The sequence below is a fragment of the Stegostoma tigrinum genome, chromosome 29 (assembly GCF_030684315.1).
Source record: "Stegostoma tigrinum isolate sSteTig4 chromosome 29, sSteTig4.hap1, whole genome shotgun sequence".
Taxonomy (NCBI): Eukaryota; Metazoa; Chordata; class Chondrichthyes; order Orectolobiformes; family Stegostomatidae; genus Stegostoma; species Stegostoma tigrinum.
Window position 1 is genome coordinate 38,786,203 of NC_081382.1, and position 14,670 is coordinate 38,800,872.

Sequence of the window (14,670 nt, forward strand, 5' to 3'; positions counted from 1 at the left end):
AGGATTAGCGGGCAGGGGGACTTAGGTCACAGTAAATGACAGAACAAGAGTGAAGCAGACAAATAGTCGGCTCCTGTTCTTGCAGTATGCTCTGAAAAATTGGTTACTGGAATGCCTGGAGCTCGTGAGAAACATCAGTCCTGCCCACATTTGGTTCTTTCACACTGTCTTCCGGTGGGAAGTTGCCGGATCACATTCAGGATGAGGAACACTCGCCAATTTTCCCTTCTCTTAATCCCAACACATGTGGAGCTCAGTGTAGACTGGAGACAGAACCTTGGCATTTCCTTGTCTGCACAGGTCAATCACTCTCTGAGCCACTGACACAGGTTCAAAGATACACTGACAGTGACCTTTGCCCTTTTTATTTGAATTCCTAAGCATGTTGAAATCAATTTGACAATATCAACCAATATCATATTTCTTGTCGTCGAATCAGCAAATGTTTTGTATCTTATTTAGCTGTTTTAAAAGTATTTTGCTATTTAAAGAGCTACTTAGTTATTGAAAACACATTTTACCATCAGATGTCAAGCTCTAATTACTATTATGTAGCGCTATTAAATTCAAATCTCAGATTAAATCAAATCCTGTTTGCCCTCTGATTACACTCATTGCATTAGGAAAGTTAGAAACATCAAACTATTTTTTCACAAATCTTCTTTCATTAAATGTTTACAGTATGTAAATAATATTTTGATGCTTGGCTCTCCACACTATGCAGGTGTGGGATCCTAATGATAAAACCACATTGCAGTAAATCCCGAGGCAGTACACTGGTACCTTGCCAACATCTTATTCAAAGCTTCAGCACAGCCCGCTCGGCAAGATTGAAAAGGGATTACTGATGTGGGATTTTGACCATTTAAAAATGAGAAAACACATTATAAAACTGATGTGCGGGAAAGGAACAGTTGGTCTATTATATCTGCATAACATTAAAACAGTTAAACTGCATTTCAAGAGCCTGTTGATGTTGCAATCGTCTAAAGACATAAATGCATTTTTGTAGCGCCTTTCACTATTGCAGTCCAGCCAAAAGCACTTTGCATTAAAGTTCAAGTACAATCACTGGGTTGGGTAGGAAACATGGGAGCCAATTTGCACAAAGCATGATCCTGCAAACAGTAACATGTGATGATGGTCTTTGTGTTTATCGTGAGATGCCAGGGCATGGAGAAGATTGCCTCTGTTCTTCATCAATGGGATTTCTCAGAGAGATCTGAAAGGAATCTGTGGTCTTGGTTTAAAGTTCCATTTTGAAGGCAATGCTTCCAAGTCCTACCTTCCAAACTTGCAACCTCTACTGCCTAGCAGAAGATGTTAAGACACACACTATCCTGACTGGGAGCTTTATCACCATCTTCACTACCACAGGATCAAAATCCTGGAACTCCCTCCCAAACAGTACTGCAGGTGAACCTATAGCACAGGTGGCTCAAGAAGGTGTCTCATCAACGCATTTTTGCATTCAGTGACGGAACATTAATATCACTGTCTGGGCCAGCGTTTATTACCTTTCTGTAATAATAGTCAATCATGTTGCTGTGAGACCAAAGGCACATGTAGGCTAGCAATTTCCTTCCCTAAAAGGAATCAAATCAAATGGGTTTTCAAAAAACAATCAATATTGTCTTCAGGCTCACCATTATTAATTCCACATTTTCTTTTGAATTCAAATTCCATCATCTGGCCTGATGGGATTTGAACCCAAGCCCTAGTTTAAGCAACAACACCACTAAACTGTCAGTTCTCAGCAACAACACTGCTAAACTATTACTTCCCTGCAACAACACCGCTAAACTATCATTTCCCAGCAATAATACTACTAAACCATCACTCACTTCTCAGCAAAAACACTGCTAAACCATCACTCACTTCTCAGCAACAACACTGCTAAACCATCACTCACTTCTCAGCAACAACACCGCTAAACCATCACTCACTTCTCAGCAACACCGCTAAACCATCACTTCTCAGTAACACCGCTAAACCATCACTTCTCAGTAACAACACTGCTAAACCATCACTTCTCAGTAACACTGCTGACCATCACTTCTCAGTAACACTGCTAAACCATCACTTCTCAGCAACAACGCTGCTAAACCATCACTTCCCAGTTGTCAGGAATGGGCAATAAATGCTGGACAGCCGATGACACCCACATCCCATGAATGAACTAAAAAGTGAAATCTCCTCAGTGTAGTGCCACCCAGACTTTGTGTTAGCAGCTTTTGGAGTGGGATTTCAAACCACAATCTTCTGACTCAGAGGTTTCAGCATTACTCACTGAACCATAGATAACATCTACATAGTTGGCCTTTTATCTCCGATACATAGAGCAGAACAGTAGCCTCTGCCTGTATTGTGAAAGGATTAAATTTCCTGCAGTGGCTCAGACTAATTCTTACAGGTTTTCAGTCATTTACCTTCAGCTTTCACAGTTCTCTTTGGACTCGGTGGCTTGGAGAGGCTTTGACCTTGGAGATTCGTCTCCCAGTTCTTAATGGAGGTTTTGAGGGAGTTTCTTCTCTGCTCTGAAATGGAAGATTCAAAGATGACTGATGTCTCAGCATAGCAATTGGATTGGACTGCCTTGATAAAAAGTGGCAATGTAACACCAGTCCTGCGCAATCAAATGAGCAGCAATTTGCTCAGATGCATAGCTAGAGAAAGATAAAATAGATCAGCATCACTGGGATGCCTTCACTAAGTGAGTTTGATATTCAGAGCTATGTTGTATAAGTAGCATGTTGCTCAGCATGCAGTCCCAACATTCAATTCCCAACCCCAACTGGCCTGGCTGATGAGAGCTGGCTATCACCAAGTGATTGAGGCAGCGAACGGAAAGTTACTCTTTATTGCAAATGGAAAATATTAAACAAAACAATATACAAACAGATGTTCACCTGCACATCTGCCAATGTAGGATACTGTATCCACTGTACCCAGTGTGGCTTCCTCTACATTGGGGAAACCAAGCAGAGGCTTGGGGACCGCTTTGCAGTACAACGCCGCTCGGTTCGCAATAAACAACTGCAGCTCTCAGTCGCAAACCATTTTAACTCCCACTCCCATTCCTCAGATGACATGTCCATCATGGGCCTCCTGCAGTGCCACAATGATGCCACCCAAAGGTTGCAGGAACAGCAACTCATATTCCGCTTGGGAACCCTGCAGCCCAATGGTATCAATGTGGACTTCACAAGCTTCAAAATCTCCCCTTCCCCTACTGCATCCCTAAACCAGCCCAGTTCTTCCCCTCCCCCCACCGCATCACAAAAGCAGCCCAGCTCGTCCTCGCCTCCCTAGCCTGTTCTTCCTCTCACCTATCCCCTCCTCCCACCTCTAGCTGCACCTCCATTTCCCACCTACCAACCTCATCCCGCCTCCTTGACCTGTCCGTCCTCCCTGGACTGACTTACCCCTCCTCACCTCCCCACCTATACTCTCCTCACCACCTATCTTCTCCTCTATCCATCTTCGGTCCGCCTCCCCCTCTCTCCCTATTTATTTCAGAACCCTCTCCGTATCCCCCTCTCTGATGAAGGGTCTAGGCACGAAATGTCAGCTTTTGTGCTCCTGAGATGCTGCTTGGCCTGCTGTGTTCATCCAGCCCCATACTTTGTTATCTCGGATTCTCCAGCATCTGCAGTTCCCATTGTCACTGATACAAATAAGAATGTCCTGAGTCAAATTCATAGGGCCTTGGTGAGACCACAACTCAACAATTGTGTGGACAGCTTTGGTGTTGACCTATTCTGTTCCTGATTTGTACGTGAGTATGAGATTGCCCAGTGTTTGTAGGCTAGTGGCATGGGAAATTTCTATTCATACTGGAAATGCATGCATGAGACATCATTTCAGTGCTGGATCAGATCTGGGAGTAATATTCTGCACCTCCCCTTCCCACAGCAAATTGCTAGTAATGAATTCACCGCAGACTCAATGTGTGTGTGAGAACTGGGGTCAAGCACAGCTGTACCATTACCCCCTACGCTATACTCCTCTTTCTCACCACAGCACTCCACCCAATATCCATGACGTTTCCTGCTGGAGCGGAGCTTCTCCACCGGACGAGTGGGAAACGGTTCAACCTTGTGTCTGCTTCAGTCCAGAACAAAGACCACTCTAGCCTCTCGGTTTCCCATAACAAACATTTTTGATCAACTTGTTTGGATTGTTACAACACACCTCTGGAGTCAGTGGTAATTTGAACTTGGGCCTTCAGGCTCAGAGACAAGGGGATGACTATTATACCACAAGAGCCTTCAGCTTCCCATATAGATGGTGAAAATCCAAACAAAAATCTAAGCAACGACGGTAAGATGTACAATTATACGGCGCCGTTCATGGCATCAGAACTTCACAATGTGATTTCAAACTAATTTAATACTTTTCTGTTAAGTCTCTGTTGAAGTGTAAGACACACGAGAGGGCACAAGTTGTAAATTGAGGCAGAGTGACAACATCTACGGGACTAGTAAATCCATAAAATTAGTGCTTTGTGTCAGGGTTCAATCGCACCCTGACAGCTAATAGAATTTTAATTCCAATAATAATTCCGCAGTTAAAAGCTCACCTCAATAAATATGACCATGACACTACTAATTGCTGTTAAAAACCCATCCTAGGGAATTCACCCTCCTCATCCAGAATCTGGCCTATCCAACTCCAATTCATAACCATGCGATTTGTTCTCTGGGGCCTCAAATTTAAACGAGTAGCTTGGACAAAGGGATGGATAGTCTGGTCGCTTAATTAGCTGATGACAAAAAGTAGGTAGGAAAGAAAGTTGCGAAAGAGGCTATCAAAAGATATGGCCAGTTATGTGAGTCAGCAAAGTTCTGTCAAATGGAGTATTATGCAGGAAATGTGAAATTGTCCATTTTAGCAGGAAGGCTAAAATGGAAGCATATTATCTAAATGGTGAGATATTGCAGAGCTCCAGGACACAACTGCATCTGGATATTAGAGATAATGGGAACTGCAGATGCTCACACTTTACATCTGGATATTCTTGTGTATGAATTGCAAATGTTTGGATTTTCAGCTGCAGGAGGTCATTAGGAAAGCTAAAAGAATTGTTAATTGTGAGGAAAATTGAATCCAATAATAGGGAGGTGTTTATTTACAGAAGCTTTATTTACAGGTGAGACCACACAGAGTCAGAGTCATAAAGCACAGAAACAGACCCTTTGGTCCAACTCTTCCGCACTGACTAGACTTCCCAATGTGACCCAATCCCGCTTGCCAGCTTTTGACCCCTAACCCTCTAAACCCATCCTATTCATATACCCATCGAGATGCTTTTTAAATGTTGTAATTGCAACAGCCTCCACCACTTCCTCTGGCAGTTCATTCCATACACGCACCACCCTCTGCATGAAAAAGTTACCTCTCAGGTACTTTTTAAATCTTTCCCCTCTCAGCTTAAACCTATGCCCCCTAATTTTGCATTCATACATCCTCAGAAAAAGACCTTGGCTATTCACCCTATCCATGCCCCTCATGGTTTTATAAACCCTTATAAGGTCACTCCCTCAGCCTCCAGCACTCCAGGGGAAAAGAACTCCAGCCTGTCTAACATCTCCCTATCGCTCAAACCCTTCAGTCCTAGTAACGTGCTTGGAAATCTCTTCTGCACCCTCTCAAGTTTAACATCTTTCCTATAGAAGGGTGACCAGAATTTAACATAATATTCTCAACATCTGGAGAACTGTGTATGATGCAGGTTTCCTTATTTAAGAAGTATGTGAATACATCGCAAATAGTACAGAGAAAGTTTATCAAACTAATACCTGGAATGGGCGTGTTGCCTTCTGACCAGAGATCAGAAATGCTAGGGCTTGAATCTCCTGAATTTTAGAAGGCAGCTTAATGGAAATGGACAAAATCCAGTATAAATCCGCTGGCAAATGTACTAAAAACTATGAGCAGGACAAAGGTTATGATGCTGTTATTCATCTCCCCAGTACGCGAAAAGATTATTTTTTAAGAGAGATCCCTACAGTGTGGAAACAGGCTCCTCGGCCCAACAAGTCCACACAGAGCCCCAGAGCATCCCACCCAGACACACTTCTCCACAACCCACCCAATCTACACCATAGGCAATCTAGCATGGCCAATTTACCTAGCCTGCACATCTTTGGACTGTGGGAGGACTGGAGCACCTGGAGGAAACCCACACAGACACAGGGAGAACGTGCACGCTCCACACAGACAGTCACCTGAGGGTGGAATCAAACCCAGGTCCCTGGTACTGTGAGGCAGCAGTGTGAACCACTGAGCCACTGTGCAGCCCACCCCTTTTATTTCAATACTTTTCCATCTTCTGTACAATACTCTGAACAGGGTAGGTCAGAAAAACCAAATTTAAGAAACCACAGATTTCAAGTAATTCGTAAAAAGCAAAAGTGATATGAGAAAAAAAATTCTCACAATGAGAGATGAGGGTGTGGAATGCACTGCCAAACAGGCATTCAAAGCAGAACCAGACAGTTATCTGAAAAGGAACAATGTAGAGTCACAGGGAGAAGGCTGGGCAATGGTGATACTGAGTCACTTGTTGATAGATATGCAGATATGATAAACCAAGTGGTCTCCATGGTGCTGTATCAATCCTGTCATTCTGTGTACATGATGTATATTGTAGGCACTCTATGCATACACAAGCATGAGTTTCTACACTGTGCACAGCATCTCTCAAATTCCCCACCCTATCTCTGTCCATTTTTAAATATAATTCATTCATGAAAATGCGAGCACCAATGGCGAGGCCAGCATTTATTGCCCTAACTACCCGAGTCAACCACATTGGGTCTGGAGTCACATGCAGGCCAGCAGTTTCCTTCCCTAAAACATTCAGATATTTCTGAGAAGTTACAATACACCTCTGGAACAGGCAGGATTTGAATCCAAGTCTTACCTTACTGAGAGGTGGGGACCCTACCCCTGCACTAAAGACTTCTCCTTAAAACATCCTTCCTGAAAGGACATTAATGACCCAGATGGGATTTTGCCCCCGACAATCAACGTTGTTAGAATCTTAATTCTCGACTTTTTTTTCTTGAATTCAAATTCCACGATCTGCCATGACAGGATTTGAACTTGGGTCCCCAAAACATTACCTTAGTCAACAGTCTAGTGTTAACAATACAGCCCCCCTGAGGGAACGGGAAATGGCACAATTACGCCCAATGGTAATGATATGATTTGTCTCAAACCTGCATTTTGTCGTCGTCCCCAATCTCTGCATTGCATCTCTGCTCGCCGACTGGACTGAGGGTTCACTGAAACAGCCGCTCCAGATGCCTGGGGTTTTGAGAATTTCTTGTCAGATGCCAACTCAATGGCATTGAAACCTGGAAGGAATCAGAATAGCTCAGCAGTATCTGATAGAACTGAACCTGTTTACACTGTCAGGTGACTTAACACCCAGAAGCCAAAGTATCATGGCGTATTGTGTGCAGTTATGGTCTCCAAATTTGAGGAAGGACATTCTTGCTATTGAGGGAGTGCAGCGTAGGTTCACGAGGTCAATTCCCAGAATGGCGGCACTATCATATGTTGAAAGATTGGAGCGACTGGGCTTGTATACACTTGAGTTTAGAAGGATGAGAGGGGATCTGATTGAGACGTATAAGATTATTAAGGGATTGGACACTCTGGAGGCAGGAAGCGTGTTTCCGCTGATGGGTGAGTCCAGAACCAGAGGACAACAGTTTAAAAATAAGGGGTTGGCCATTTAGAATAGAGTTGAGGAAAAACTTCTTCACCCAGAGCATGGTGGATATATGGAATGCTCTGCCCCAGAAGGCAGTGGAGGCCAACTCTCTGGATACTTTCAAGAAAGAGATAGATAGAGCTCTTAAAGATAGTGGAATCAAGGGTTATGGGGATAAGGCAGGAACAGGATACTGATTGTGGATGATCAGCCATGATCGTAATGAATGGTGGTGCTGGCTCAAAGGGCCAGATGGCCTATGCCTGCACCTTTGTCTATTGTCTATTGTCAAAGGAACTGGAAGAGAGATGGTGAGACTTTATTTTTGTAAAATCGATGGGTTGCTACGATCTGGAAAGTACTGATTGAAAAGAAAGGATGCAAGTAAATACAATAGGAGGAGCAATGAAATAGACCAAAAAATACACTAATCATGTGACTGGAGCATCACAGGGAATACTTATTGGGATTATTACTTTCTGGTGACAGGCAAACAGGCAAACAGGCAGGCAAAGGAAAACACAGTAAGATAAAGATCATCAACAAACCAGACAGTCTGCTAGTGTGGAGTTCTGGAGAATTTTGAACTTCACAATGTGGACTTGTAACAATTACTTGAAAGAAATCAAAGCACGCAACAGAAATCCACACAGATACAGGAAGAGTATGCAAACTTACAGGCTAGAATCAAACCCAGGTTCCTGGGGCTAAGAAGCAGCATTGATAGCCACTGTGTCACTGAGCCACCCATCCTTTACATATTATCAATCCCAGTGAATAATAAACTCCCATCTCAACTCAGTAATTTCTTACGTAATGGATGAGGTTGCAAGCATTTACTTTCGGTAACTTTCTATACATTCATCATACATGATTCTCTTCTTCCTGTCTCTCCCAGAGATACACAGATACTGACTGCCTCACTGACTTTTTCCTAACTGAACTGCATGAACAGCTCTCTCTACTTAAACTACTGAAATAATTTTTAGATTTCTTTCCAGGTCTGAAAAGACTGGACTCTAAAATTTAAACTGCCCTCTGCTGATATGGAACTGCTCTTCTCAACTGACAAAATCGCCAATCCTCGTCTGTCTGTTCGTGAGAAAAGTTTGATTTTGTAAACATTTCATCAATTAACTCCACAGGCAATTTATCTAGTCATTTAGATTAAGTCACATGCTTTCTTGGAAATGATGCTTGAACATACTGTTCAAAAATTACCTTCTGACCTCTTTAAAAAGTGAAATCAACTTCACAGAACTAAAGCCAAAAGCCCATTTACATCGAGAAAGAGTGGGGCATTACAGTTGTTCTCCAGCACCAAATGACTAATTCACTGATCCCTTGTTACCAGCAGGAGCCCACAGCTGTTTGGAGAGCTCGGCTGAGGCAGAGCTATTACCTGGTTTGCAATCCTTCCAAGTACATCTCCTCGCTGGGAGCCTGAGCAGGTTTAACACATTCTCGTCTACCCTAGTTTGCTTCTCCTTGGATTTTCAACAGAGTGTCACGTTTGTTTTGAACACTGTCTTACCCAAGCCTGATCTTGGGGCTGTACATTTGTCTTGGAACACACACAAGAAGCAAAACAAATCTTGACTGGCTATCCATCAAACCCTCCAATCAATGGTTGTAAATCATGACAGTAATCTCAAGACTGTCACTGGAATAACAAAAGATTCAAACAATTGAACGACAATGACAAAGTACAGGTCAATCACCAGATAATTATTTAATCATTATTGTCTTCAAATAAGAATCTTGACTGCGGTGCCTGCATAGATCTTTGACTTGACATCCCTACCATTCAGGCTTGACATTCAAACCTGAGAGGCAGCAGCAACACAAACATGTATTTCACCTTGTTGTACAAGGCCAATGGCCTGAAAGAGTTAATGCTAAACACTCGGTGTAGTTCGGCTCACAACTGTACAGTTATTTTTCATCAAGCTGTTCAGACATGTTGTGACACACATCCAGGGCAGGTGAGGCTTCAACCTGGACCTCCTGGTTCAGAAGTAGGGCGCTACTTCTGCACAAGAGCCCTCTCAATGGATATACATGACTGCCTCCGGGTGGCCCTAGTCAGTCTGCTGTTAGATTTTGTAGTCTGTAATCATGGAACTCAGATCAAGATCTATCTTGTAGATGATACAGTATTAGTTTTTAATGTAATTATCCAATCTTACTGTACCGTAACTCAAACCTTACTATGTGATAAACCTTTCTTGTTACTCAAAGGCATGCCACTTTGTCTGAGACATCCCTTTCGTCATCCTTTACCAGAAAGTCTTTGCAAACATTAGTCTAGTACTATAAGAGGGATTACAGGCTGGTTTCCACCCCAGATTTTCATACATTTTTGACGTAAACAACAAGTGAAGAACAAAGTTCTGGCTTCAGACATCCCTTACAACACACAACAGAGGCTACAGGTCAGACAGAGAGACGAAGGGAAAGTGCGCAACAAGTCTTAATTGGGTAGCATTGATAGGAGTGTCTCCTACGGGAGTGTATTCTGTTCAGGGTACAAAAATACTCCTGAGTTCCAACAGCATGTTAAAGCCTTGCAAAAAAGAATATGCCGATGCTGGTTTGTTTCAAGCAAGTTACTGTGAAAGTCTGTTCAATTCAGCATGCATTAGATTATACTACCAAAGTTCAGGGAAAGGCATGATGAGCTGAATGACCTCCATCCATGCAATGTCATTCAATGACTCAATGTGAAAGGAAAAGAGATTTTATTTTGATAGTCATTGTGTTACATGGAAGAAGGGGACGGGGAAAAGATGTCCACTTTTTTTGCAATTTTATGGCATCTTATCCCAATATTAGAGATAGTCTCTATCAACTGTAATGTATATGAACCCAGCAAAAATTAGTCATAATCTAAATGAATGATGCGACATGCTGAATGTACTCCTTCTGTTCATGACATTCCTCCTAACATCTATTATTTCAGAATCCTTATAATGAAGGCTCAGACTATGTACAAAAGAAAATAGCTGCCAAAAGCATCGTTTTAAAAAAAGAAGCATTTGGAAAGGAATGGAATTTCATTGGGTCTTATCATTTCTCTTCCATTTATTTCTTGTTCATCTGGCTTTTATACAAGTTTGCCACTTCTCAATGGGGGCTTCCTTGCGACTTCCAGACATATTGAAAGATTAATCTTCAGAATGGGCATCATGGGCAAGAATGGCATTTATTGCCCAGCCCTGGTTGTGCTTATTTACCATCCCTTGGTGTGTTTCAGGTGGAAGTCTGGTTTAGCTCAGTTGGATGGTTGGCCAGTTTCGGATATGGCCTGACGCCAGCAGTATGGGTTCACTTTTTGCACCAGCTGATGTTAGCATGAAGAATTCTTCTTCTCAACCTCTCGCCTTACCACAAGCAAGGTGAGTCTGAGGTTAAACAACCACTAGTTACCTCTATCTAATAAAAGAGCAGCCCTATGATTTGGTAAGATTATTACTATGGTACTTGTATCACCTGCTAAACCATGGTTTGTTACTTTATGATGAACCCATCATAGAGTCATAGAGATATACAACATGGAAACAGACCTTTCAGTCCAACTCATCCATGCCAAGCAGATATCCTACATAAACCTAATCCCATTTGCCAGCATTTGGCCCATTCCTCTCTAAACCCTTCCTGTTCATATACCCATCCAGATACCTTTGAAATGTTGTAACTGTACCAGCCTCTACCACTTCACCTGGCAGCTCATTCCAGACACACACCATCCTCTACATGAAAATGTTGCCCTTAGGTCCCTTTTAAATCTTTCTGCTCTCACCTTAAACCTATGCCCTCCAGCTTTGGGCTCATTCTACCCTGGGGAAAAGATCTCGCCTATTTACCCTATCCATGCCCCTCGTGATTTTATAAACCTCTATAAGGTCATCTCTTAGTCTCCGACACTCCATGGAAAATAGCCCCAGCCTACTCAGCCTCTCCCAAATGCTCAAACCCTTCAACCCTGGCAACATCCTCATAAATCTTTTCTGAACCCTTTCTAGTTTCATAACATCCTTTCTATAGGAGGGAGAATTGCCCACAGTATTCCAAAAGTGGCCGAACCAATGTCTTGTACAGCCACAACATGACCTCCCAACTCCTATACTCAATGCACCTACCAATAAATGGTGAAGTCTGGCAGAGACTCTGCATATTGACATTTAGAAGCATGAAGCACTGGGGTGAGAAGGGAGACCTAAGAGTTGGAATCACAAATAACAAAAAGTAATGTTTATACAATCATACCCATTAAACTGACAGATTTGTTGAATTAAATTCACATAAGTCAATCTGTTTTTCCTTTTTTCTGTTTTCAGTGGCACGTTATCCATTTATATAGTCACTTGGAACAAAACCTGCGAGTAGTTTCAAGAGACATCTACCACTGTTGACAAAACTTCCTAACCTCCTGTTTTCTTTTCCAACTGGAGCTTGATTCATTTCACAGATGCTCTGGCTTTGAGACAAATATCTTCGAGCGCACTTACAATAAAGAGATAAGATTGAACACAGTTAATGGCTAACATTGGTTGGCACTTATAAGGGACAACATTTTTATTTCCCGATCGGGTTATAAACTGGAAGTTGGAAGCTGTTATACATCTAGAAATACCAGGAGAGCTTTTGCAACTTGGAAATCAAGTTGTATTGTACAGTTTACCAACGCAAGATTATGTTTCTTCTCAGGGCAGTGCAATAATGGATACTTTGAGACAAAGTAGTTCTCGAAGTCTTTGGATAAGGAAAAACTGTCAAACAATAGCCTTTGAATTGGTGGATCTACGGTTTGTTGTGGATCCATAAGTGCCTTGGATACAGAGATATTCAGAAGTTCCTCCCAATATCTGTCAGAATGAAAAATACAAAATTTGGAGACTCTGAAAATAATGTTCTAAGACAAAGAAAAGACCTAGGTCCACCTGAACACCTACTAAATTGAAGATCAACCCTTGCTGTGTCAGCAATAGCATCAGTCAAAAACCTCAAAAGAACAGAAAAGAACCTCAACCTACCCTTGGGATTTGGACTTTTGAACAACAGAATTGAGTTTTTCACCAAAATATTTGTGTCAAGTAGTCTGTTTCTGGCTGTTTCATTCATGAACTAATGTGTGCATGTTTGGGGTTTTAAAGGAGTCTGGCTTAAGTTGCATCATAGTAATGAGCATAGAACATAGAACATTACAGCACAGTACAGGCCCTTCGGCCCTCGATGTTGTGCCGACCTGTCATACCGATCTCAAGCCCATCTAACCTACACTATTCCATGTACGTCCACATGCTTATCCAATGACGACTTAAATGTACCTAAAGTTGGCGAATCTACTACCGTTGCAGGCAAAGCATCCCATTCCCTTACTACTCTCTGAGTAAAGAAACTACCTCTGACATCTGTCCTATGTCTTTCACCCCTCAATTTAAAGCTATGCCCCCTCTTGCTCGCTGTCACCATCCTTCTGTGTCCCATTTGTTAGGGAGTAAGCTTGTTTACGATAGAGTTGGTTTCCTCTCAATGATGAAGCCTGGTGCAAATTACTTTTGCCCTGAATAGCAGTCAGGCAAATTGCTCATCATGTTGGTTTAATTTGGGAATTACACATTTGTGTGATGGCTTGTGGAACAGAGTAACTCAACAATCAGTACACCCTTCCCAATTGAGTCATCAGACAATTACAGAATGGTCTTCACAGAGGAAATTCTGGTCACAATCCCAGCCCCATGACTAATGAGGCTTGTGAAAAGTCTGTGCCATATTGATCTGCAATTCAGTTGTGTTTTTGGACAAAGTTACTTCACAATCCATGAGCAACTAACAGCAGTTTGAACCATTAGTATGCTGAGGCACATAGCATCCAAGCAAATGCATTTTAAAAAGTCTTGACGTAGAAACATAGGAAATAGGAGCAGGAGTAGGCCATTTGGTCCTGTGAGCCTGTGCCACCATTCAATATGATCATGGCTGATTCCCTGATCCCATTTTCTTCCTTACCTTCGGTAACTGGCTTGGGTATTCCTTATTTATTTGTTCACAAGATGTGGGTATCACTGGCTAGGCCAGCATTTATTGCTCATTCTTAACTGCCCTCAAGGTGGGGATGGTTAGCGGTGCTAGTGGATGGTGCATTCACAGCGCTCTTTTCATTGATAGAGAGAGGGAGAAGGCAACTGATACAAGCCCAACGCTGTGGATGCTGGAAATCAGAAATAAAAGACAAAAAATGTTGGAAAGGATGTGAGTTTGCTCGCTGAGCTGGAAGGTTAGTTTTCAGACGTTTCGTCACTATTCTAGGTAACATCATCAGTGAGCCTCCGACGAAGCGCTGGTGTTATGTCCCGCTTTCTATTTATCTGGTTAGGTTTCCTTGGGTTGGTGATGTCATTTCCTGTTCTTCTTCTCAGGGGATGGTAGATCGGCTCCAAATCAATGTGTTTGTTGATGGAGTTCCGGTTGGAATGCCATGCTTCTGGGAATTCTCGTGCATGACAAACACTACATTGGACAAACTGGCAGAAAGCTAGCCACCAGGATACATGAACATCACCTAGCCACAAAATGACATGACCCACTATCACTCGTATCCTTACATACAGATAAGGAAGGACACCACTTTGATTGGGACAACACATCCATCCTAGGACAAGCCAAACAGAGACATGCACGAGAATTCCTAGAAGCATGGCATTCCAACCAGAACTCCATCAACAAACACATTGATTTGGAGCCAATCTACCATCCCCTGAGAAAAAGTACAGGAAATGACATCACCAACCCAAGGAAACCTAACCAGATAAATAGAAAACGGGACATAACACCAGCGCTTCGTCGGAGGCTCACTGATGATGTTACCTAGAATAGTGACGAAACATCTGAAAACTAACCTTCCAGCTCAGTGAGCAAACTCGCAGCCAGAACCTCAACCT

General features: G+C 42.5%; 1 protein-coding gene across 1 annotated transcript in view; it reads right to left on the reverse strand.

Moving 5' to 3' along the window:
* Positions 1-12,344: 12,344 nt before the first annotated feature.
* Positions 12,345-14,670, reverse strand: part of LOC125465274 (uncharacterized) — a 34,105-nt gene continuing 31,779 nt past the window's right edge. Inside the window, exon 7 of the mRNA XM_048558555.2 lies at positions 12,345-12,594. Coding sequence (XP_048414512.1) covers positions 12,345-12,594 — 250 coding nt within the window. The remainder of the gene's footprint in view (positions 12,595-14,670) is intronic.